General features: G+C 39.2%; 1 protein-coding gene across 1 annotated transcript; it reads left to right on the top strand.

The window, feature by feature from the left end:
- Positions 1 to 1,341: 1,341 nt before the first annotated feature.
- Positions 1,342 to 16,476, top strand: TNMD (tenomodulin). Its single transcript, XM_019716631.3, has 7 exons — positions 1,342 to 1,568; positions 1,736 to 1,867; positions 10,831 to 10,971; positions 11,193 to 11,294; positions 14,005 to 14,158; positions 15,623 to 15,789; positions 16,101 to 16,476. Exons 1-7 carry the CDS (start codon positions 1,521 to 1,523, stop codon positions 16,308 to 16,310), a joined length of 954 nt encoding a protein of 317 aa, XP_019572190.3. The 5' UTR covers positions 1,342 to 1,520; the 3' UTR covers positions 16,311 to 16,476.
- Positions 16,477 to 24,776: the final 8,300 nt, after the last annotated feature.

Genomic DNA, 24,776 nt, shown 5'->3' on the forward strand with positions numbered 1-24,776 from the left:
AACCTAAACTAAGGCTGTAGCAGTCAACAAAGAGAGAAAAAAATGACTTTGAACACTGTAAGAATTTAAAATTGATAAAACTTGGTGAGTGGATAAAGGGAATGTGATAGAGAGGGGAGTCAGGACAAACCTCAAGTTTTTGGTTTTGGAGGCTGAGTAGGTGATGATTCCTCTATTATGAGCTGAATTGTCCACCCCCCAACACCACCAATTTCATATGTTAAAGCCCTAAGAGTCATTATCTTAGAATGTGACTGTATTTGAAGATAGGGTCTTTAAAGAAGTAATTAAGGAAAAATAAGGTCCTACAGATGGACCCTAATCCAATATGACTAGTGTCCTTGGAAGAAGAGGAATTAAGACATAGCCATGCATAGTGGGAGACTGCCATGTGACAATGAAGAAGGCCATCTATAAAGCAAAGTGAGAGGCCTCCAAAGAAACCAACTCTGCTGACACCTTAATTTTAGACTTCTAGCATCAAGAGCTATGAGAATATCAATTTCTGTTGTTTAAGCCACCCAGTCTGTGGTACTTTGTTATGGCAATTCTAGCAAACTAATTTAGCCACCAACCAGGATGAAGAATATGGGAAAGAAAGTAGATTGGGAGAAGGAGGTATTGAAAAAAAAGAAGAGTTTGATGCAGGACATGCTGAGTTTGAGATTCCTGGGGTACACCCAGGTAGAGATTTTCAAATTGCTTTGCAATTCAAGAGCTAGAACAGGGTTATAGATACAGGTTTGGAAATCATTGATACATACATAGGTGATATTTTAAACTGGAGTGAATAAAATCATCTAAGAAGTGTATCTATAGAGAGAAGGTCATCAAGGACAGAACCATGAGGAATATCAACATTAAGTAACAGACTAGAGAAGAGAACCCATGAAAGGAAAATAATCTGAGAGATGGGATGAAGAGAGAGAGAAAACTTCTATTTAACCCTTTTAATCTTGTTTTTAATTATAATTAGTTGAGTATATATTGATCTCAGTGCTCACAGAGCTTTAACGTAGTGGAGGAGGCAACACCTTATTCATTTCTGACTCTCCAAAGCCATGCACAGTGCCTGACATTTAATATCCCTGCAATAAATATTTGTAAAATCAAATGGAATTGAAATCATGACTCCTTCCCCTTTTTGTTTTGTTTGCTTATTTCTGGAGTGTGCAGCATGCTGCTGATATTTTAAGTTCACAGTGAAAAATTATTTCAATGTGTTCTAGGCTTGGTCCCCTTCCAAACCAACCCCCAGGACAATAGTTTTCATTATAACCTTCTGTCTTTGCCATTCTGGATGGAATTGTCTGCACAGAAGTTATATACATATATGGGTATATCTATGTAACAAATAGCAGCACAGGAGCCCCCTGGGCTCCCTCAGGCTCTGGTATGACATATTTGAGCCATATAAATTCAGCTTCTCCTCTGGCATCTGTTAGCCGACTTGCAACTCCACCTCAGCAGTGGTCTCAGTTCTCTCAAAGCCGGGAAAGAGTGCAGTGTGCTGAGAGACCATGGCCAAGAATCCTCCAGAGAACTGTGAGGACTGTCACATTCTAAATGTAAGTTGATTCATATTTTTTCCCCTTTTGAGCAGAATCATGGTTTCACAGACTTATTGTACTGCATTGTGAACATTAGAAAGTGAAATCAAAAATGACTTTGAATTATGGCTTGCTATTTTAAGGATTATTGTGTATTGTTTTATTTTTCTCTGCTCTTTGCTTAGGCAGAAGCTTTTAAATCCAAGAAGATATGTAAATCACTCAAGATTTGTGGGTTGGTGTTCGGTATCCTGGCCTTAACTCTAATTGTCCTGTTTTGGGGGGGCAAGTACTTCTGGCTGGAGACACCCAAAAAAGTAAGTAAACGCACATTATTGTCCAGTGCTTCTGTTTTGAGTTTGATTGAATTTAATTGGTGATTGACATGTATGTTACTCTTAAAATAAAAACAATTAAGTCCTTTTTGTGTTTATTTCCTGGTGGTATAAAAAATTGAATCAAGATTTAGCTCTCTTTTATTTGACTAATTATTTTGGTAAGGAAAAAAATGTGTTTTCTGTATTTTGGTTAGTAATGGTAAGATGTAGAATTACCCATTCTTTTATAATGCTTGGCTTTAAGGAGTTAATACTCTTCCTAGAAGCAAAAATTTTACTGTAAGAAGAAAATACTTTCCATCTTTCAATTATCTGGGCAGAAACTGATGGAAAAGTAATTATACCACCACATAAGAAAAGAAAAAACACCAGAAATGGCAGCAAAGCATTTTCAGGGGTTACGTTTCTCACTTAATGCATCTGCTGTGAGGACAGACAGAAAACTCCTTTTCAGAAGGAGCAATTCTCATACTTGAGTTCACATTTATTTATAACTTAAAAAAATAAACTAGAGCTTTTCCGCTCCTCACCAGCCATAATCGTCACTGTTCCACTGAGATAGTAGTGCCACAAAGTAGAAACAAGTGACACCAAGTCATAAATCACAGGTATCTCAGAAAGCTTCTGATATTTGGGTCATTTGGTGAAGCTTGGCTGACGATTGTAGTTGGTATTAGTGTTATTGTTATCCCTGGGCTCCTACGCAATGGGCAAGTTTAGATGTGACCGAAGGAAAATCATAGTCCTTTCATGGTAAAAATGTTTATTTCAAAGAGAATTAATAAATGTACAAGCTACAGGTGTGAAGATGGTTTTCTGTCTTTGCCACATTTTTCTCTCTGCTTGTAGATTGTTGTTACTGTTGTTATTAAATTGTTGTCATACGATGCTCGTTTCTATTTGGTAACAGGTTTAGGAAGGGAAAGGCACAAATCCAGGAACAATGATGAGAGACGAGAAGAAAATGGGTTGGCATGGACCTTTAGGAGCCAAAGGAGCGATAGGAGTAGAGAGGAAAGAATATGGATTAATGTGGAAGGAGAGGCAGAGAGGGAGAAAATAGAGACTCAGCTGGACAAGTGTCCAAAAGAAAACAGAGAAGGCTGAGCCACCTTGGATTCTTCACCTCTGCTGCCATACCCTCTTTCGTTTAGTTCTAAGGGCTACCTTACTTTAAGTAAGAGGGAGAATGAAGAGCAAGGCAGCCTACTGTGTTTGTCTTCTCATTTACACCTTGTTTCAGAAAGCATTTCAGGCATCTCCCAATGCCTATAGTTAACCCTTTCAACCAATCTCTCTCTCTCTCTCTCTTTCTCTCTCTCTCTCTCTCTCTCTCTCTCTCTCTCTCTCTCTCATTGCTCCCTGCTCTGGAACTACTTACTGCTCACATGTCTTCCTAGAGAAGCCCCTATATTCAGGCTAGCAAGGTCAGCAAAGCAATTGACATCAGGAAGGAAACAGAAAATGAATAGGAATGCCAAAATGCATTCTGGTCCAAATCTGCTACCACTTAGCTAATTCACAAGGTGATATGTTGCCCTACAATTCAATTGGATCCTTTTGACATTTATAGAGGAGTTAGAGGACAATAAACCCTTTTGTTCTCCATGGCCATAATGTACTTAACTGAATGTGGTAGGTAGCTAGCCCTTTTGACCACCCATACACACATACCTAAATGTGGGGCCAGATGTCTTTTCTTGTTTTATTGTAGCTGCTGGTATTAACAATGCTATGCTGAAAGAGTTTATGTGTTTTCCTAAACTTAGAATGCTATTTTCCTCAGTGCAAACTGTAAATGACTAGGTGGGGAATTTGCTTTTTCTTGCAAGTTGCCAAACTCACTGACAGTGCCCATGGTCCCCTCTGCTTCTGTATTATACCATCTTTGCTTCTCACTCCAGTTCTCCTTTTTGATGGATTATGAGAAGCAATCCTGTGATTCTTCAAACAAAAAGTAAAACCTAGTCAGTGCATGCACAGAAGAGGTGGGGTATGCTACTGGATGAAGGTTGTCAAGAACCAAATCTCTCATGAAGTAATCCATCTTGGGATGTAATTTTTCAGCAAAGGGAGTCTCAGAAATGAACAAAGTTATTACAAAGAAATCTGGTAAAAGACAATAGATGCCTCCTGGGGCAAGTTTTTCCACCTTGAGTAAAGATTGTTTGTTCTCCATTCCAGTGGGGAGTTGCAATTTATTGTCTTTGACATTTAAGTCTGGGCCTTCACCACAAGACCAGGCAGGATCCATTACAATCTAAGGAACCAGCTGGAGATATGTATGCTTCACTCAGTCTATTACTACCTTCAATTTCCATACAAAGAGCCCAAGAGACCATCTATGGTCTAACATATATGGTCTAATTATTGGCTAATACTGCCAATAAGCCTGCCTCCAAGCTGACTTATGAATCCTGGGAAGAGAAGCGTAGTCAGATTAGTATTAGAAGAAGAATTGCAGAGGAAAAGGAGCTAGACATCTCGCACAAATTAAAGACTCTCCCCTGGATGGATCTTGAGAGAGTAATGCTGAGCGAAACAAGTCAGACAGAAAAAGCAGAGAACCATGTGATTTCACTGATATGTGGTATATAAACCAAAAACAAGAAAAGAACAAGACAAACAAATGAGAAACAGAACCTCATAGACACAGACAATAGTTTAGTGGTTGCTAGAGGGTAAGGGGGGTGGGGGGTGGTGGGTGGGAGATGAGGGTAAGGGGGATCGAATATATGGTGATGGAAGGAGAACTGACTCTGGGTGATGAACACACAATGGGATTTATAGATGATGTAATACAGAATTGTACACCTGAAATCTAAGTAATTTTACTAACAATTGTCACCCCAATAAATTTAATAAAATAAAATTTAAAAAAAAAAGAAAAAGAAAAAAAAAGAATATGACCTAGCAGGAAACAACAGTTAGATTAAAACCAAGCCTCTTCTGGACTTCCCCTTACAAGCCTGTGGGACCTATGGAGATGGTGGGCCGTTGGTGGAGAGAACTGTTGATGCTGTTGTGCTTGTGGATGTCAATGACTTATTTGCTTTCCTGGGGCTCCCTCTAAGCTCTTAGTGTTTGCTCCTCTAACCTCCACCACACCTCCTTTTTATTTTGTTTTTCAATAAACACTTGTTTATAATAAACAGTGTTTATTTAACATTCCACATCTGATGTTGACATTTCCATGCCAGGAGGTTCTCTCCCTCCTTCCATTACCTCCCACCTTGGTATATGCAAAAGATCCAAATTCTTGATCCCAAATGGGGAGTAAGCCATGCTTTACTCCCTCTCCTCACACACCACAGGCATGAGCACACGCATATATTTAAACACACATACACACACACACACACCAGAGAGAGAAAGGGATCAAAATAAAGTTAACCAACAAGGACTAACTCTGGGTGAGCTGTGGCACTCACTTACAGGCTTACAGCCACCCTAACCCACAGCCACATTTAGGAGCCATTTGAGCTGAATAAAAGCCAATCCATCAAGCTCTGTATTCAGCTTTCTTAACCTAGCAGAGGGGACATATTCAGTCCCAGAAATTTTTAGAGAGCATCACAACGAGGTTTCACTTCCAGGCAGTGACTGCCCGGGGATCTTTGAAGCAGATTCCCTGGAGAAACATTCTTGCTTAAAGCTCCCTGTATTACACATTTAACTTGAAACAATTAGAAGCAAACTCCCCAGCTAATTAATTCAACATGGAGAAAACGAGTTGGAAAAATCCCAGCCCTTAAACCGACAGTTTTTAGCTGTAGCACAGACCTTGTAGCCTATTGCCTTCAATATTTTGAAGAATGAGGCAGACCAATAATAAATTAAATAAATGAAATGCTGCTTTTCCTGCCATATCTAGGAATTTCCTGGTGACTTTAGGGTTGTTTAGAAACCATAAGTTCTAAGGCCCACACAGCTATCAACAGATTCCCGGGGATGTCCCCTCCACTTCTACATACTACCAACTTGAGATGAGAAGTGGGAGGGATAGGTGGGCATCTTTCTCTCCCCTACCCCCAACTCAACTGCAGACAACCGTTAAAACAGTCTCACTCAGGACTGCGAGCCTAATACCATCCTAGGCTGAAAATCCTTTGCTCAGAAAAGAACCTTCTTGCTAAGTCTGTGTTCAGCTATCCTGTGCCTGTTTGTCTAATGCTAGCATTGGCCAGAGACCAGCTTTCTTCACTCCCCTTCTAGGCACACAGGAGATACAACTTTCCTCACTGAGTTCCCTGGGCTTTCCTACACAGCAGTTTGATGGGTGAAATGTGGGCCCGGAGAAGCATTCACACCCTCAAGGAAAAACTTAGAGTGGTAGCTGGAATCTCTTTAGCACTGGGACTGAGCTTCGCCAAATAGTACCACATCAGCATTTTAAAAGAGAAGACTTTCCTACATTTAATTTTTCTCCAAAACCATCACAGGAGCAAAGTCCACCTTTGTACAGCAACTCTTGCTGGACCAGCTCTTGCTCTGAAGTACTCAGGGCCTCTCCAATTATGTAGAGCAGGACTCTGGCAACTATGGGCAGATTCTTATTCAGTCTCATTCTTCTAAGGCAGCATTTGCTGAGCAACTTATGTAGCACCAGCAAGGAAAGCCTGGGTCTTCAAAAGGAGTTGTTCTTTAGTGGCTGAGAGTGAGATTGTGGCTGTAAGGGGAAAGCAACTCAGGTGTTCAACAGGTAGTGGCAGTCCACTGGTCAACCTGACATATATCATCAACCCAGATCTGAGCAGATCTGATTTTGTCAGCTATTCAACATTGTGTCTGGCAATAGGTGGGAGATAAAGATGAGAACTGAAACTTGCCCAACAGCTTGTAAGTGGCAGAGTTGAGGCTAGGACTAGAACCTGGTCTGGGGATTCTTTCCACTATTTTTCAGCTGCATTTAAGAATAGTAGGTAGGTGGGGGAGGGAGTGAGTAGGGGAAAACTTCCCAGCCAGCTTTGGTTTGTAGATGAAAGAAATGTGCTTTTTTTTTCTTGTTGAAAAAGAGGAATGTCTGCTGCTTATGCCAGTGTTTTTCAGGGCTGAGAACTGGTGATTGAAGATGCAGAGGTCCAGCTTTGCATTAGAAACAATCTGTCTGATCTGTGTTGGTAAAGAAATACTCAGAGGCCTTTTAATTCCCACAGGCTAGGTTGGTAATAATATGGTACAATACATTCCCTTCCCTTCCTTCCAGCCTGACACCTGATCAGAGCCAGCTATTCTGAGCATTTATTTCACCGCTGGAGAGTGTACCTCATAAACAGACAGTAAAGGATGAAGGTGGAAAGAAACACAGCTAGATTAATCACAGGCTTCAAAAAACAAACCTAAGCCAAATGTCCTCAAATCCCTTTCAGGACAGGCTAAAGCTACTTGCCCCCCAAACAGATCCATCACACTGAGGTCTGAGGCAGTTTTACTCTTTATAAAAAGCTTTCTTTTCTGATCTCAGCAATTGTCACAAATTGAAGCAAAAAAAAGAAAAAACTGTGAAAGGGGGATGTTAGGGCTCATTTGCTGCCTAAGCGGAGGATTTAACTGGACTGAGGAAAGAATTCCTGGGCAGGGAAGAGAAATGAGTTTGTGTTCTCTCCATGTTTTGTCAGTGTGGTCTTCTGACATCTCTCACTGCCCGGGTTTAACCACATACCTATTTCATTTCACTTCTGAATCATATTTCACTCCACTGGCTTCCTTGCCCCATCCCAGTGTGCTAGTCCTTAGAGTTAAGACCAGTCTTATGTGTGGGTGGAGTATGAACCCATTTGAGTGGTGCTGGAAAGATGCCCTTGCCCCCCAAAATATCACTGATTCCTGGTGCCATTGTGCTTAAAATCCACCATTAGTAATCCATCCCTTTGATGGGTATTTGTTGAAAAAAATTGACAATTTTTTTTCAACAGACAAATACCCATTACTAACATCTTAGTATGAAGTCATTTGTCAGAATGATTTTTTCTTTGACACAAGATACCTGAAGCACCAAGAGATTCCTAGACAGGAGATAAAAGGTTAGAGAGAGATGGGGAGAGGGGGAAGAGATAGGAGGTACAATGTGAACAAACAGGATATGAAAAGTACAGAGAAAGGAGACTTGAAACACCAAAGATTAACTTTCCCAATCTGCCAACTTGGCAGAAGTATACTCCTCATCATACTCTATCTTTGCTCTGTCCTTCCTGGAATACAGCTGTGTTGGGGACAGTCTGAGTGAGATGAGCTATTGGGAGCCTACTCACACCTCTCTCAGGCCAGCCATCCTGTCTACCTTAGTATGCACCCGGAGAAGAAAAAAACATTTATTTAATCCTTCATCTTCAGAAAGACCCTCTCAGCCCCTGAGCCAGTGAGCTTAGCAGAGAGAAAAGTATTTCTGAGGCCAAAGGCATGAGCTCAGTGTCCATATGGGCCAGTGAAGCTTGCATAGCCATTACCCAGGCAATGTTCTCCACAGGGACCCGGGCGAGACAGTATGTCTGGATTTGCTCAAACTCATCCCCAAACAGTCCAAAGTGAACCACCAGCATCGTCTTCCTAGACAAAGGATAGTCTGTTCCAAAAAGACACCTTTGATAGCGGAATTCCATCTGGGTGAATATATATAGCTCCCTACCTGGATTCACGCATAAATGAAGTCATTCTGATCCTACTCTATTTAGCAACCTACCATTGCTAACAAAAAGGCAACAAGCTGGTTAATGAATATGATCAGAATGGACCCCTTCTCCCCCACCAACAAAACAAAACAAAACTATTTGAAGGAATGTTGAAATTAATCAAGATCGGCTGAGCTTGGCAGTTTCTAACAGTTTTCATCTAGCAAGGTATCCAAGTGGAGTGCATTGCCAATAGTGCAGGAAAACTCATTGCACAGAAGTACACTGAAATTCTAAATGTCACCAATATGGTTCCATAGTCTTCTACCAATGATTGAAAACACAGCCTGCATGTTCTCTTTTGCCCAGGTAGGCAGCCTTCCAACAACCCCTGGTTTCTAACCTCATTTTTCCATGCAATAATCCATCAGTGGTGCTACTGATGAAACAAACACCCCACCCCACCCTCAATGACTGGTGGTGTTGATATTTGTCTCAACAATGGGTAGTATTTCTAATGAATTCTCCCCTGTTGGGAGATCTGACAAGACTGGATCTGAAGTAGATGCCGCTCTCCTCTCCTTAGGTCAGGCTGACTGAGAGCTCAATTTGTTGTCCTAGGTAGAAGTTTCCCAAGCTGGCTGCAGAGCTGGAACTGATGACATATTTATAACTAGAAGCAAATAACAAGCCTAAAGGAATTTGCTACCTATCACAAACCAGGCCACACTTCTTGAGTTAACTCTGCAGTTGCTGGAAGGTTCTAAATACTGTTTTCCTTTGCCTTTTAAAATACAGTCTCTTAAAAAAACTTGTCTGTGATCAAAATCTCTCTTTAAGAAGATGAGAAATTGCTATGGGTGGGAAAAACTTATTCAACAAATACTTAAGTGCTGACCATGTCCAAGGAACTGTAGGGCTACTAAGAGGTAAAGGATATTGTCTCTTGTTCTCTTATTCAGCAACTACATAGACTTTTCACACTTGAAGTAACATTGCTTCTAAAAACCCTTCCAACTTGTTTTTCTACTTGAGTTGGGGAAAATTTGACCAGGTTAAACTAACATTCAGTCACAAACACAGGCAGACATTAAAAAACAACCTAAACTAGCACACGCTCTAATAGGCTGCCACTGAGAACTGTATCATTAGAAAGCAACATTGGCTCTGTAGATGACTTGCTTTTCAGGCTTTTAGTTTACCAATTTTTTTTTGTAAGGAAAAATGAGTAAGAAGAAACTTGATAGCTGAAGGCTTCCCAACAACAGGGATCAGAGAGACTTCCACGCGGCACCATCAGGTCTGGCCTGGTTTGTGACAGGTAGCAAATTCCTTTAGTCTTGTTATTTGCTTATGGCTATAAAAATGCTCTCAGTTATAGGTAATGGGCTTACTTCTAAACTGGGACACTGTAATACTGGTCCTCTTGGTCCTCAGAAAGAGAAGTGTCTCTTTTAGAGGATGGGACAGTCTGGGGTTTTATTTCAACCATTCAAAAATGACCTACCTAACAAGTAGCCTTTCCAAGGCACTCTTCTTGGGAAACTCCATATTACTTAGTGCAGGGCCCTTGACACAGTTGTTGAATTCTATATATAGGAGAATCTGGAGGACTTGAAGCCAATTGAATCAGTTTTGGAAAGCAGAACTCGGGAATAAACTGAGTGGGATTGGTTAGCCCATCAAAGAGAAGGTTAGGGGAAGGCAATACCTGTTTCCTGGAGTTTAAAGGGCAAAATTAAGCAATTGAGGTCAGGGTAAGACTACTACCTGATATTGGCCAATGGTAATATTAGTCTTCAGATTCTAAAAAGACACTGTGGAGCCAATATTAAAGCCTTGGAGAGACGAGGAGGTAAAGAGCAATACCTAGGCATTCTACATGTGTTTAAATATGTAGCCCTACTGAGCTTCATGGGAGAGAAAGGTGATCCATGAGCACTTGGAAAGGCAAGTGGTAGCATAAAGAAACAGCAAAGGTTTTAGGGGATCCGTCTGTTCAAGACAAGGAAGCTATACTTTACAGGCTGGTTTGCAAAACACCACTTGCTATTTACCAAAGCTACCAAGAAAACCGTTGGGATTCTTCATTCAGTAACTTGGCTTGAATACAAAATATTGGTTCACAAGAGATCCCCATATCATCAGCTTCAATGTCAAAAGCACCTCACTTTAATCTCGAGTCTCAGAGAATTCCCAATGGCAAGCTCCTGAGATGGCGCCTCACTACAAAAGTTCTGAAAAGAGAAGTTTGCCCCAGATATTACTCAATTAAAGTGTCTTATGAAGGGACACACTGAGTATCTTAGAGCTTGTTTTCCTCTGTTGTCCTAGACATACGACATGGAGCACACTTTCTACAGCAACGGAGAAAAGAAGACGATTTACATGGAAATTGATCCTGTGACCAGAACCGAAATATTCAGAAGTGGAAATGGCACTGATGAAACATTGGAAGTACATGACTTTAAAAATGTAAGTTAGATATTTTCCCCGTAAGATTTCCCATTTAAAAATATTAGAACATTTATAGTTGAGTTGAAAATAGCCTGTAGCCTCCATTTAATTTATGAGACAAAGCTTTCCCTTTGAATTCAAATTTTGCCAGACTAGGGCCCTGACAGATCATGGAACTCATAAATTGTGGTTATTTCAGGGTTGCTGTGTTTTTTGTTGTTTTTTAATCTGTTTTATAGGGCTACACTGGCATCTACTTTGTAGGTCTTCAAAAATGCTTCATCAAAACACAGATCAAAGTGATTCCTGAATTTTCTGAACCAGAGGAGGAAATAGATGAGGTATGTAAGAATAATGGTGGTAGTAAAAGCTACCATTTATTGGGTGCTAACTATGTGCCAGACATTGTACTAAATATTTTACTCTCATTTGATTCTTACTTGGACCCTATAGATAAGTACTATTACTATCCCCATTTTCAGATGAGGAAACTGGGACTCAGAACCAAAAAGTGACTTGCCCAAGGTCACACAGCTAGAGAGCAGCAGATTGGAATCTTGAAGTCAGGCCTTAAAAAAATAAATTCATGCTTTTAGGTACAACACTGTACTTTCATACCTGGGTAGCCATTAACATTATATAGCTTTGCTCCCAAACCAAAGATTTCTAGTTAAGTGGGGTGAACAGTAGAACAAAATCAATCCAGTCTAAGGTAAAGTCCTAAAAAGAAAAGTTCCAAGGCACTGGGGATCCTGCCACTTTTGTAATACTGTGACATTCACTATTTTAAAGATTTTGGTTGATTCACCTTACCATTTTATGCTGGGCTGCTAATGGAATAATCCATTTAATCTCACTAGGAAAGGCTAAATCAAAGTAAGAACTACAGTGTAATACAATTTCTCTGAAAACATACTGCTAGGCCTGGGTGAGGTAATCTAGGGTACTGGAGTAATCACTGAATGGCCCCTGAAAGCCTAGGGAGAGATGGAGGATTATTGCCTAAAATAAAGCCATCAATAAAGCCCTTGAGGCTCTTAATTTTTCCTTGAGATTCTGTCTGCAATCACAGTATGTTGTTATCAGTTGAGGAAGAAGGGGAACCTTAGCTAAGGCCATATTGTGACAGCATACCCACATCGTAGCCAGGAACAAACAAATGTTTATTTGGCTTGTTTTAGAGTTTAACTGGCAAATCTAAAATGATATTATAGCAATGACATGGTTGCTTCTTTATATACTATAAATACCTCTTTTCTCTTTCTTCTCTTTCTCCTCTGTCCTTTTTCACTTTTCTCCTACCCAGCTCTCTCTATCTTAATTCTCATCTACCCATTTATGCTTTTCTTATTTTGGGGGTGGTGGGGTGGGGAGCACTTTTTCCTTTCTCTTACCCAAGTCTCAGACCTGTCATGGGCTCCCATGGGCATGCTACTGATCTCCTCATGGCCAGAAAAGTTACAGACCCCTATTACTAGAATTTCCCCCAAAGAAGATGATCTACTCCCAAGGTCTGCAGTAGTGAAAAATTGGGGAGATTTGTTTTTTTCAAATATGTAGAAGTTAGATGCATCTGAGGATTAGAATAACTTCCAGGATATTAGAATTACTATAGGAGGCAAGGGTAATATGAAAGTAGAGTGACTAGGATAAAATCTACTATACCCAATATCATATGCTGCATTTTGCAGAAAATAATATAAGCATTTGAGTAGGGCCAGCCAGTAATGAGAGTCCAAACTGACACGACAGTATTTATTTTCTGAAAAAAATAAATAAATAAATAAAGGCAAAGGCCCATAATGTCTGGTTCTAATTTATTCTTCAGTTATTTTTGCCAAATCTTTTAAATAACACAAGTATTCATCTCGTGATAGTGAGATTACTTTATCTTCAAGATAAACCTATTTTTTATATTCAGGCTACGGATTTTTTTATGAGACAAATTTGTGGTCCTGAATGACAAAAACCCTCTTAGTCTGTATTTTCCTCACCTCTGTATCCATGGTTCGTGTATGTTAAACACGCAGAGCAGGTACATAAATAGCCCTGATTTTGCTAACAAAGCTAGTCAGCATATCAACTTCATTTTATACAGTCCCTTTCAATGCATCCCAAGGTCTTTACAGACTCAAGGGCAAAGGAGCTAAGACTGGAGTTTTAAATGACTAGGGTAAGATTATACAAAGCCAGATCTCAGAGAATAAAACACCAAAATCATAAAGATAAAAAGAAACAAAATTGAAAAGGAAAAACCTTATTAGGAGAAAGGGGAAACATACTGACACACAAAAGACAAATGAGTAAGAAAGAACTAGGTATACAAGACAGCTACTTCCAATACTAGAAACCGAAAAAGAAGGTGGCTCTCTTGATAATATAAGAAAATCTACCTAAAGAAAGAACACTTTGTGAGACAAACTACGCATCTAGAAGATGAAAGGAGTAAAATAGTGGTGAGGCCAGTGAAGGCACAATCTGGAGTCATGACTTTAAAACTAAAAGGACATTTTTTTGTACTACACCTGGTTAGCATTAACAGGCAAATCTTGAAAAACCAAAATATTAGGTTCGGTTGTTATTTCATTGATCTCACCAATTTTGATTGTGGCAGTTTTTTTCAGTTTGAGATCAAATCTGGCTTGCAACCCTAGCTGCAAACCTAAAACAAGGCAGGCACTCGCAACATCCATTTAAGCGTAGAAGAGAAAAAACAAATGCAAACCACTCAGGATTCAGAAGCCCAAATTAAAACATACATGGCCCAGATAATGAGGGAGAGCCTTCCTGACTTTAAGTGAAAAGGTAGTAGACAAGGCTCCTGTCTCAGTGAGCAGCCTTACTGTTAAAAGACAAATGGGTTGTTAACTCTCCCAAGGGCATCTACTGTATGCAAGGCACATAGCTAGTTCACTGGCAGCCCTGGGACTGAGATTGTTATTCAGATTCAAACTATAACTGGGTTTGTTTGTTTTTCAGTAGCCCATAATGTCTCACTCATTTGATTAATTTCTCTGCCCATCCTCACCCTGAACTACTTTCTTCTCTCAGAATGAAGAAATTACCACAACTTTCTTTGAACAGTCAGTGATTTGGGTCCCAGCAGAAAAGCCTATTGAAAACCGAGACTTCCTTAAAAATTCCAAAATTCTGGAGATTTGTCATAACGTGACCATGTATTGGATCAATCCCACTCTAATAGCAGGTATGGCCACCACCGTCTCCTCCTCCTCCTCCTCTTCCCAAAGTCAGTAACAGGTTAATGTTCCCAGCATTCAGAGACTATATTTCTAGAAAAACAAATGATCTGCTTACATCTTCTTAGATGAAAGTGTATATGCCGACTGCCAGTGAGGAGGGAATTTTTCACAGCCAACTTATGAATCAGATAAATTAATGCTGACAGGCTTTTAAATATCCCAGCAAAGGTAACACCACCCTAATGTGACCAGTGATGGCAAAAAGCTAATCTGTCTTTCTTTGTACATCTATATTCATTGCAGTCAGGATACCAGACTATTGCTCAAACCTCTGTGTGCCCAACCCAAGACCAGAAGAGAAAAGGACCAAAACAATGCTCTATTGTCTCAAGAAGGATTGTCTTTGTCAAATGGTGGCATTCTCCCCAGAAGATAGGACAGTCATTGCAAAACAAATGTCTTTGTGGCTGTTTTAGGAATCACGATAAAAGTAATTGAGGACTAGAGGTCCAGAGTAGAAGAGTCCAGCTCTAAATTTCCAGTGAGCCCACAGAGAAGACAAAGATTCCTGGATGCCTTATTCTGCCCCGCTAATGTAGAACTTGCCTCCCTGGTTCTGGACAACATACATCACTATATTACCCAAGAGAGGACATTCTAACCAATGCAGGCATCTATTGGTACTCCTTGGCCTTAGAAAAGGGCAACTAGATGCAATGTGGTATACTGGGTTGGATGCTAGAACTTCTGCTTCAGTGTTCTTTTTCTAAAGGACATTAGAGGAAATAATGATGCAATCTGAACAAAGTCTATGGTTTATAGTATTGTACCAATGCTAATTTCTTGGCTTGATTATTGCCTTATGGTTATGTAAGATGCTAACATTAGGGGAAACTGCGTGAAGGATATACAGGAACTCGGCACTATCTTTGCAACTCTTTTTGTGAATCAAAGATTATTTCTAAATAGGAAGTTAAAAAATGTATGACAGGAAAGAGGAGAGGAGAGGAGGTCAGAGGGCACTTAATTAAATCAGGCAACCAAAAAATATTTGAATACCTACCGTGGATAAAATCAGTGGGGGAGACTCAAAGGTCCTCTGTCCTCAGTTTTTAATTTAGTATGCAAAAGAGCAAGTGCATGATGCCAAATGAGCAAAGCAGTCTGTGTCCACGTAAATAGTCCGATTTCTTTCAGAAAATCTTTTTTTTTTTATTATTAAATTTATTGAGGTGACAATTGTTAGTAAAATTACATAGATTTCAGGTGTACAATTCTGTATTACATCTTAAAATATAAGCTGGAGGATCTTTGAAAAGTAGTCACGTATGCTAAATGATGGCAGAGAGAGGACTCAAGGAAAATCTCTACCCCCAAATGCTATTCCCCAAGAGCGTCTTTTAGAAATGTTTGAAAGCAGTTTTATATTTATTTCTGTATCTATCCCAACTTTGTATTTATTACCTTAGTTTCAGAGTTACAGGACTTTGAGGAGGATGGTGAAGACCTTCACTTTCCTACCAATGGAAAAAAAGGGATTGAACAAAATGAGCAGTGGGTGGTCCCTCAGGTGAAGGCGGAGAAGATGCGTCACACCAGACAAGCAAGTGAAGAAGAACTTCCAATAAATGACTATGTGAGTTATGTTCCTGTTATTCTTGTTAGAGGAAAAACAAAGAACCCTCACAAAACACACTACCCCTCAGATCAAAATCATTGAAAGGAGAATGGTCATTGTTGTAACAAAAAAATATTTAAAAAACTTGGAATCCCAAGAGGCTCATTCAAAATCAGTCTTGATGTCTATTGAGGTATCTCTCCATGATCAGGCTAAGGAACTTTGTTTCTCACCAGTCCCCAACTCATATAGTTTTATAGTCCTCCCCTGCTTGGTGGGCCTCTTCCTAGTGACCCTTTCCCTCCAACACTGGCTTCTTCTTCTTTCAGACTGAAAATGGAATAGAATTTGATCCCATGCTGGATGAGAGAGGTTATTGTTGTATTTACTGCCGTCGAGGAAACCGCTACTGCCGCCGCGTCTGTGAACCTTTGCTAGGTTACTACCCATATCCATACTGCTACCAAGGAGGGCGGGTTATCTGTCGTGTCATCATGCCTTGCAAGTGGTGGGTGGCCCGCATGCTGGGGAGGGTCTAAGAGCAAGTTTGAGCTCCTTGCTTAAATTTCTGGCAGCCTACATATAATAAATGCATGCTATTCAATGAATTTCTGCCTATGAGGCACTTGGCTCCTGGTAGCCAGTACTCTGGAATTACTTGTAAGTAATTCCTCTCTCATGTTCTAATAAACTTCTACATCATCATCAATGGCCTGATTGCTGCTGAACACACTGGGTAAGTGTTTGCTAAGATTATTTCCTGCAACTGAGATTGAACAGATCTGTCTAACATGGATGACAACAACAGAAACTTGCAATTTCATCAGGTTTGGGGAGTAGGAAAGGGCAGAGCATAAGAATTCTCAAATACCATGTTTTATTGTGCTGTATTGAGAAAGTGGAAATGAGAGGCTGATGATAAAAATGTCCCTATAATTAATGCATAAAAACTTGTCCTTTTGTGCATAGCCCCAATGTTTAATTATGTGAGAGACATATTGTGGACTTGCTTAAGCATCTATTAAGCTGCTGGACAGGCTGTGAGTCACAGCAGGCCAACACTAAAATATTCCAAGTGTTCAGACTCAGCAAAGGAGAAAGCTAACCTAGCAAAAAAGGGTCCCAGGCTCTCCTCCTGTGAACAGGAACTCAACTTTGGACAAATTCAACACTTCATAACCTTCAGGTCTGACTTCTCTTTAGATCAGCGTCTGGTTACATAACCTTCCAAGGCAATTGTCTGGAAAAGGTGGACCCATAAATATCATTCAGAGAAATAGGCATCATAGGAAATTATTGAGGTGAGGAATCAAATGTGATTTTTTTGTCCTCCAAAACCACAAGGAACTAGCAATATGCCACTTTCTTAAAAGGAAGGGTAAGGCCTAGTTCCCGATCACCTTGGGGAGGCAGGAAAGGCAAAGGAGAGGGAAAAGTAGTTAGAGGGTGATGTTAACCTTGATGTCTCAGCCAGTTCTAGTTTCAAAATTCCTGTTTGACCAATCTGTCACCCCTTTCAGTTTCATTTGAGGGTATCTCTGCATTGCTCAACTTCAAAGTTATTGTGTCATGAAGGTTTCTGTCTGACACTTTCCATCACAAAAGCATTTTCAAAGAGTAAAATCTTCACCAAGATGCCTGTGAGCCAGGAGTCATTTTCCCCCATTCAGTTGAGGAAGCAAATAGAAATGGATTTGCCCAAGGATGAGTTAAGGTTAGGTATGCATTGATTGAAAATTAGCATACATACTATAGTTGGATTACCACTTTTCACAGAATGAGAGCACAGTAAAAATACCTAACAATGCAACATTACTAAAAATATTTTCTTGTTATTAATGATTTAGAAGACATCTGAGAATTTTGGAGTACTTCAGTGATCATAACAGGCATTAATTTATAGTGGAAATAGAAAAATGTAAAAGATATGAAATTAATTTGAGGTTGTATGGAATTTATGATGTTCTCTATCATTGTTTTTATAATAAATTATTCATTTTTAACATTGATTTTTAAGATCAGCCAATAATTTTAAATTCCTGAAATGCTCAATTTTATGCAGTCTACATTATATTATATATATTATGCTCTGTGGGGGGTACAAATGAAGTAGAAGATATACTCCTTATTTCCCAAAAAATAGAAGACATCCAAAATATATAAGCCCAAGTACAGAAACTTATATATAACAACTAACTACAGTTATAGGTGGTATGCTATATACATTTGCACACACAGACACATACACAAGGTATAGAAGGTTCCACGTCACATTTTAGGACTAAGAGTTCCTATTCACATATTTTAATTCAGGAAGCATTTCATGTTCAAATGAGATACTTTAACCACCACATAATTTTACATTGGGAAAATATAATCCCCTTAATGAGGCAGACCAGGAGTTTAAAAGAAAATACAGGGACATGCTTTAGAAAGCATTCAAATCATCTCAGACTTAGGAAAAAGCAAACTGAAACAGCAAACAAACCCAAACACATTAGCCTGTCACTTCCTATAGGCCCAGGGCAGGTTGAGAACGGAGAAAGTGTGGTATCGCTCTCCTGTCCTTGATGTTTGCTCCTCTTTCGAATCCTACGCAGACTCCTTACCTCATGCCTTGCACTTGTCTCAGGCCAACCCCACAGAAGCTAGAGCAGACTCTCTTTCTTCCACCACCCTTCCCTAAATCCAGCCTCCCCATCACAAGGAATGACACCAAAGTCACATTGACCTCCTAAGCCAGAGACCTAGCAGTAATTCTAACGTATCTCTGTCCTCCACTCATCTCATGACAAATACATCCAGCTTGTTCTCCTAGACCACCCCTCAATTATGCTTATTGTCCAAGCCACAGGTTACTTCTTAGCACAGCTGTTAAAACCTCCTCCCTGCTGAAGTTTCCAGGCTATAGACAGAAGGTACAATGAATGCTTTTACAAAGTTTATTTTTCACTTATAGATTTTATGAATGCCATTTCCTTGCCTGAAAGTCTGTAATAGCTACTTTTTACGTTAAGGATCAGGCCTAACTTGCATTTAAATAGTCCTTCCTCAAATCACCCTTAACCACCATCTCATATCCCTTTTCTCCTATTACTCTACCTACCCCCTTTGCTTGTCTCAGGGACATTAGCTTCAAGCTCTATTTTCTCTTCAAGCTCTAGATTACAGAGATTACAGAGTTTTCTCTTGCTAATTTGAAGAGATTTAAAAATGCCATTTCTCTCTTATCTAAATATGAAACCTAAATCCTCTCTACTTCACTCCATGCCTGTATAAATTAATCTATCGCTCAATGTATTTGCCATTTACATACAAGTTTAACTTGCAAATTTTTAAAAGAGGGCCTATACACTCTCCTGTTTTGCTCTGTCCAAAACCTAGCACAGTATCGAAAGCATGTAAACGGCCTTTAATTTTTTTTGATTGAAGCCTATGAGAAAGAAGAGAGGGAAGAAGGCAGAGAAAAAATAGGTTATAAAAAAAAGCATAGCTACAAGGCTCTTCAGAATATTATAACAAAAAGTTGGCCTTGAGTTCTGTTGAAATTTGGGATGAAAGTTCTTATCTTACTAAATCCATTTTGGTGTTCCTTATCTTTTGACACAGGCTATTTCTACAAGCATGAAGAATTCCTCTAATCCCAGAATGATCAAAAGCAGAGATGATTGCCCACAGCTCGATTATCTATTTCTATTATACAAATGCAGGCTTTTTGCATTTTCTTCTCAATTTTCAATGATATCATGTATAAAAAAAGAAAAAAGGCAAAAATCACATCTGCCATGAAATCACAAGAAATATATTACCTTTCAGATTCTTTGGGGATCTAAATTCCAATCAAGAAAAGTCAGGTTAGGCGAAGCCATCCATTGCTCCCACTCAACATAAGGGCATTATGCATTAGTGTGCTCAGCACCTTTCCTGCACACCTGAAATGGCTCTTTGGCAGGACTAGGGGTAAAGGAAATCTATTTTGAGTCTTTATATATAAGGCTCACTGTCTGGCTGAGTCCAAAACTGTCACTTTGGCTCCTAAAGTCTTACACTAAAAGCTTACTGAGATAAATATGGACCTTCTCATTCAGGCTATCAGGAAATGCGTGAATCTATTTTATTTATACCCTTAAAAATAATTTTATTTTGGCTTTCCTTTTTTGGAAGAAGTTTTATTCTGGGGCATAATTTTGTGGACAACATTCTGTTCCCTAACAAGAAAGCAAAGTGGCTCCATATTAAAAAACTAGGTATGAATGTACACACAAAAAATATTGTCCATGGCTCATTCCAAAGTCCTGCTTCTAATTCACCTCTGGTGTCTAATTAATTTGCATGAAAGCTACTTACCCAAGGACTGCACTGATAATTTATTTAGATCAATAGTCAGCTCTGGCATTAGTAACCTAATGAGTGAATTAGTCACTTGTATACCTACTACTTTGATATTTGGGTTCCATTTGCCTATCTTTTCTTCTGTTCATTTATTGGACACTCAGGCCTATTTTCCTTGCTAAAAGGGCTCAGATCGAGAGAGGCAGATTGAAGAAAGGGAAACAGACCAAGCCACAATAAATCTCTCCACCAAAACAAACAAATAAACTCCATAGTGCTGAGATGATCTCTAACAGTGAAATGAATATACTGTTTGTATTTATCCTTCCCTGATGATGCTATCATTTACCATTCTGAATTTGCCACTGACAGCAGTATTTCTGCTGGTTTTCCAGAGATGTTGGTTACTAAAACACAATTCAGTCTCATACCCATATCAATCATCAGTGAGCCAAGAACAGGACACTTGCCAAAGGTTGGGGATTTAGGGTACAAGCCCTAGCTCTGGTTAAGTTGCTGAAGTAGACAGGTAAAAAAGCAGCAGTGTGACTAGCTACAAATAGAACACAGGGACTTGAGCTTGGTTATTTGGCATAGGGCATGTCACTCACAAATTCACTGTGTCCACTGAAATCTATTCCTTGGGGTGGGGGGTACCTCTTCCCAGCAGTGTTGCTCTAGCCATGTGTATCTATCTGGTGTACCACTGTGATGTAAATCCCCCATGTTCCCAATAACAGCTTTTGATGTTTTGGTTACGCTACAACATATCATGTTCAAATCAGAATGGTTTGTGGTTGACCTTTTACATTTCCTGTCCCTCCAAACTACTTCTCTCTTTGAGAATGTCTTTCTACCAGGGCATGTCAATCTAGGGGAACTGTTACCCCAATATAATCAACAAGATATGAAAACCAGCATTCCACTCTGCTAGAACTGTGGCATGGAAGGTAGAAAATAGGTTATCCTCTTTGTTGTCTGGTCATTTACAATATATTTGGCATGATAAGAGCTACACACTCTAAACAACTAAGAAAGTGTGAGACAGAATTCTTTCAGAAGGATTCACGAGAGCAAGAATTTTCCATATGCTCTCAGAAATGGAGAACTCCCTTTCAAAAGCCAACAGTGATGGTTTTCTCAGAATTTGCCTACCAATTTTGCTGAGAGATACCACAAAGCCCTGATTTCCCAAAGATATGCGTTTTCTGTCTGCTTAGGATTAGATTCAGCTGCATATAACAGAAAACCCCCAAATGACGTGACTTAACCAAGGTAGAAGTAGGTAGTCAGGTAGTCCAGTCAACTGACCCACGCGTCTATCATTCTCCTCCACCATCCTCAGTATGTGGTTTCCATCCTCAAGGTCATCTCATTATCTGAGCTAACTCCAGTTCTAGCCATCATCTTCACATTCCAGATTAGTATCACAAAGAAGCTGGGCAGAACAAAAGGCTGTTCTTTACCTTTTAGGGAGATTTCTGCTTACATGTTGTAACCTGAACTTAGCCCCATGGCCAAATGTAGCTTCAAAGGAGAGTGGCAGTAGTCTCTGCTCTGGGTGCATTATTACACCAAATTAAATCACGATTCTGTTACTGAGGAAGAAAGGGAAAAGTCATGCTTGGGGAGGCAAGTGCCCATATTCGCCATACCTGGTAATTTGTTACAGAATCTAGAATCCCTACTATTAAAGTCATTTCTTTTGTATTAAGCTGCCCTCTCTCAAAATCTCTGTTAAATGCAAATACATTACTTGAAAAGTGGTAAAACATTAACAAATTAAGACCCATTTGTTAGGAATAGAGACAGTGGAAATGTAATGGCTCTGTGAGATGTCAGAGGGATAGTGGATGGGGGGAAAGGGGTTCACACAGTGTGAGGGAGATAAATGATAAACATCTAAGTAAAAAAAAATACTACCATCTGATACACTCTTTCAGAAATAAAAGGAGTATTTCCCACCTCGTTTTATGAAGCCAGCATAACCCTGATACCAAAACCAGAAGAAGAAAAAAAACGAGCCAAAATCTATAGATGAATAACCCTCATGAACATATAGCTGCAGATATTATAAACAGAAAATTAGCAAATCACATCTAGCAAGCATATTAAAAGGATTATATATCTTAGCCAACTAGAATGTATCCTTGGAATGTAAAGCTGGTCTAACATTTTTTAAAAAATCAATGTAATTCACCTTATTGACTGAAAAAATATGCCGCACAATCTTAATAAATTAAAAAAAGAGAAAAGGGGGAAAAAAAGCCTATTTGTATGATCACAAACCAGTCTATAAGATTAACTTTTTCTCTGAAGAATGTGCCCATAAGTGAAGGGAAATAAAAACACTAATGGGGAAACAAATAACAGATATGTTAAGGGAAAGTAGCTGCAGGACTCTGTAAAGTCAAGGCACTACAGGTGGAAAGGCTAAAGGTAGGGAGAGAACCAAAACCAATTTTTCTTACTTCACAGTTTCGCAAGGATTAATCCCACAGGTCTAGGTTGATACAATGGTACACAGTCGCTGTAGTCTGTAGGTTATACCTAAAGATACTATATCACAAAGCAAAGAATTCTATTTACCATTATCTTTTGCAAGGTTTTATTTGTTTTTCATTTTTACTAGCATGGGCGTGTTGGGGAGGGAGTGGTACTAGGAGATTTAGAACTGGTTGGGAAAGGAGAAAAGAAAAGAAGAAACTTCCAAATTACTACGTATGTCTTATTTTGGAATCAAAATAGAGCACCATTTTGAAGAAAAGTATGGGACAGGTTTGTCTTTTCAAAAATCCTCATCAGTTTTTGGAGTAAGACCTTTATAAAATGAATATTATTCATCAAGAGGTTTTGTTTTGACAGAATTAAATCGACTAGAGAAAGCTCATCTTCTACATGATGGGGAATCAAAATGTGTCTAGGAAAGCAGTGTAAATTTCACAACACATCATACACAGAGCAAAAGTGAGAATCTAAAGCGAGAAAAAACAAGTTCTATTTTACTGTCACCCAGGGAAATTTCCCTTTTCTTTCAAGTATCTGATAATCCACACTTATTTTTCTAAATCTTCAGTTTTTGCACCATCAGTGTATCCCATCCATCATACCAATGAATATGGTTTTGGAGATATAAAAGGCTGTATCCAATCTAAAGACCAATCCCAGGGGCATAAGCCTTTATATACAGAGAAACTACAATGACTATTTAGACCACCAGAGAAAAAAAAAATAAAGAAAAAACATTATTAGTTTGAAATGTATTCAAAGTCTTCAGGCCAATCAACACAAATCGATTCACTACAGCACATTTATTATGGGCATTCAATAAATATTAACCAACATTCTCCAGTGTTTTGACCTACTGTTATATTTAGGCATTTTAAGAATTAAGCCTACTTCAAGTACTGAGAGAGTTCTGCACAGAGATTCTACTTGTCTTGATATTTAGTCCAATTTTTTTTCCCTAAAACTTGTTTTCCTGGTGTCTGCATTTTATTAAGGAACTAATTCTTCTCTTTGAGTTTATGAAAAGTTATACAGGAAACACTGAGAAAGGTTGTCATTTGAGGGTATTGCTATCATGGTCTCAGATATTTTTATTTTTGGAGGGTTGGGAGAAGGGGAGGAAAAGCTGAACTGTGTTTTAACTTTTCCCCAAAGCCCCAAAACCCTCTGCCCTTCCAGTTCCTTTTAGATGATAATTAAATGGTCTATAGGAGCTGAGAAAAACAACTCAAACCACAGAAAATTGAAATTTATCTTTCATCAAGCATTCCAGTATTTCTCTCCAGGTGTCTAATTCGACATGTCAAAAAGCATGTTGTTTTCAAAAATAGAATAATTCAAAATCTCATAATTTTTCTTATGTTTCTCTACATTTCACACACTGTTCCAAAGTGCTCAATTGGAATGCATGTTACTCGTGAAAAAAAAAGGGTTGTATTTCATTATTTATAGGGTAGCATGCCTACAAGACCATAATTTTCAGATATGAAAGTTTTAGATTTAAAAGTTTTATTCTGTGTTATCTTTGAAAAATGAGCAATCGCACTACTGAGAATCATATTCCTACCCCACACAGAAGTGGCCCTTGTCTCTTATTATGCAACCCCCAGGAAAAGATTTCCATACTAAAATAGAGAAAAGACCATCTCAGACTTCCTTGTTGTACAAAGCTAAGATCAATAGACAGACTGCGCTCCCTACTGGTAAAATCAAGAGGTACAGTCAGCATCAAAAATTTATGACAAAAGCCTTATAGGACCAGGAATTAAAATTTTGTTACTATGCCTAGGAAGAGGGTTTCTTGCCAACTGAGTTCAAAAATTACAAGAAAAGATTATTCGTTAGCCTGAGAGTAAAAGCAAGTGAAGTCAGAGCAGGCCCTGGGTCAAGCTTAATATGACTCATTATACTAGGACCATTTGATATTATTGTTGGTGTTACTAGCTGCTTACTGTGTTATGACCAAACCATATCTAAATATAGCCTGGTCCAGTGGTTCTCAAACTTCAGTCTGCATCAGAAGCTCCTGGGGTTCCTGTTAAAAATGTACAGTCTTAATAGTTTAGTGGTTACCAGAGGGTAAGGGGGTGGGGGTGGGAGATGAGGGTAAGGGGGATCAAATATATGGTGATGGAAGGAGAACTGACTCTGGGTGGTGAACACAC

Source organism: Rhinolophus sinicus, chromosome 18, assembly GCF_057876585.1.
Source record: "Rhinolophus sinicus isolate RSI-liver-muscle chromosome 18, RSI-T2T, whole genome shotgun sequence".
Classification (NCBI taxonomy): Eukaryota; Metazoa; Chordata; class Mammalia; order Chiroptera; family Rhinolophidae; genus Rhinolophus; species Rhinolophus sinicus.

Coding starts and splice junctions, on each gene's coding strand:
- TNMD (XM_019716631.3), top strand. CDS start 1,521: ATGGCCAAGAATCCTCCAGAGAACTGTGAGGACTGTCACATTCTAAAT. Junction 1,569..1,735: donor AGGACTGTCACATTCTAAAT/GTAAGTTGATTC, acceptor CTCTTTGCTTAG/GCAGAAGCTTTTAAATCCAA. Junction 11,295..14,004: donor CAGAGGAGGAAATAGATGAG/GTATGTAAGAAT, acceptor TTCTTCTCTCAG/AATGAAGAAATTACCACAAC.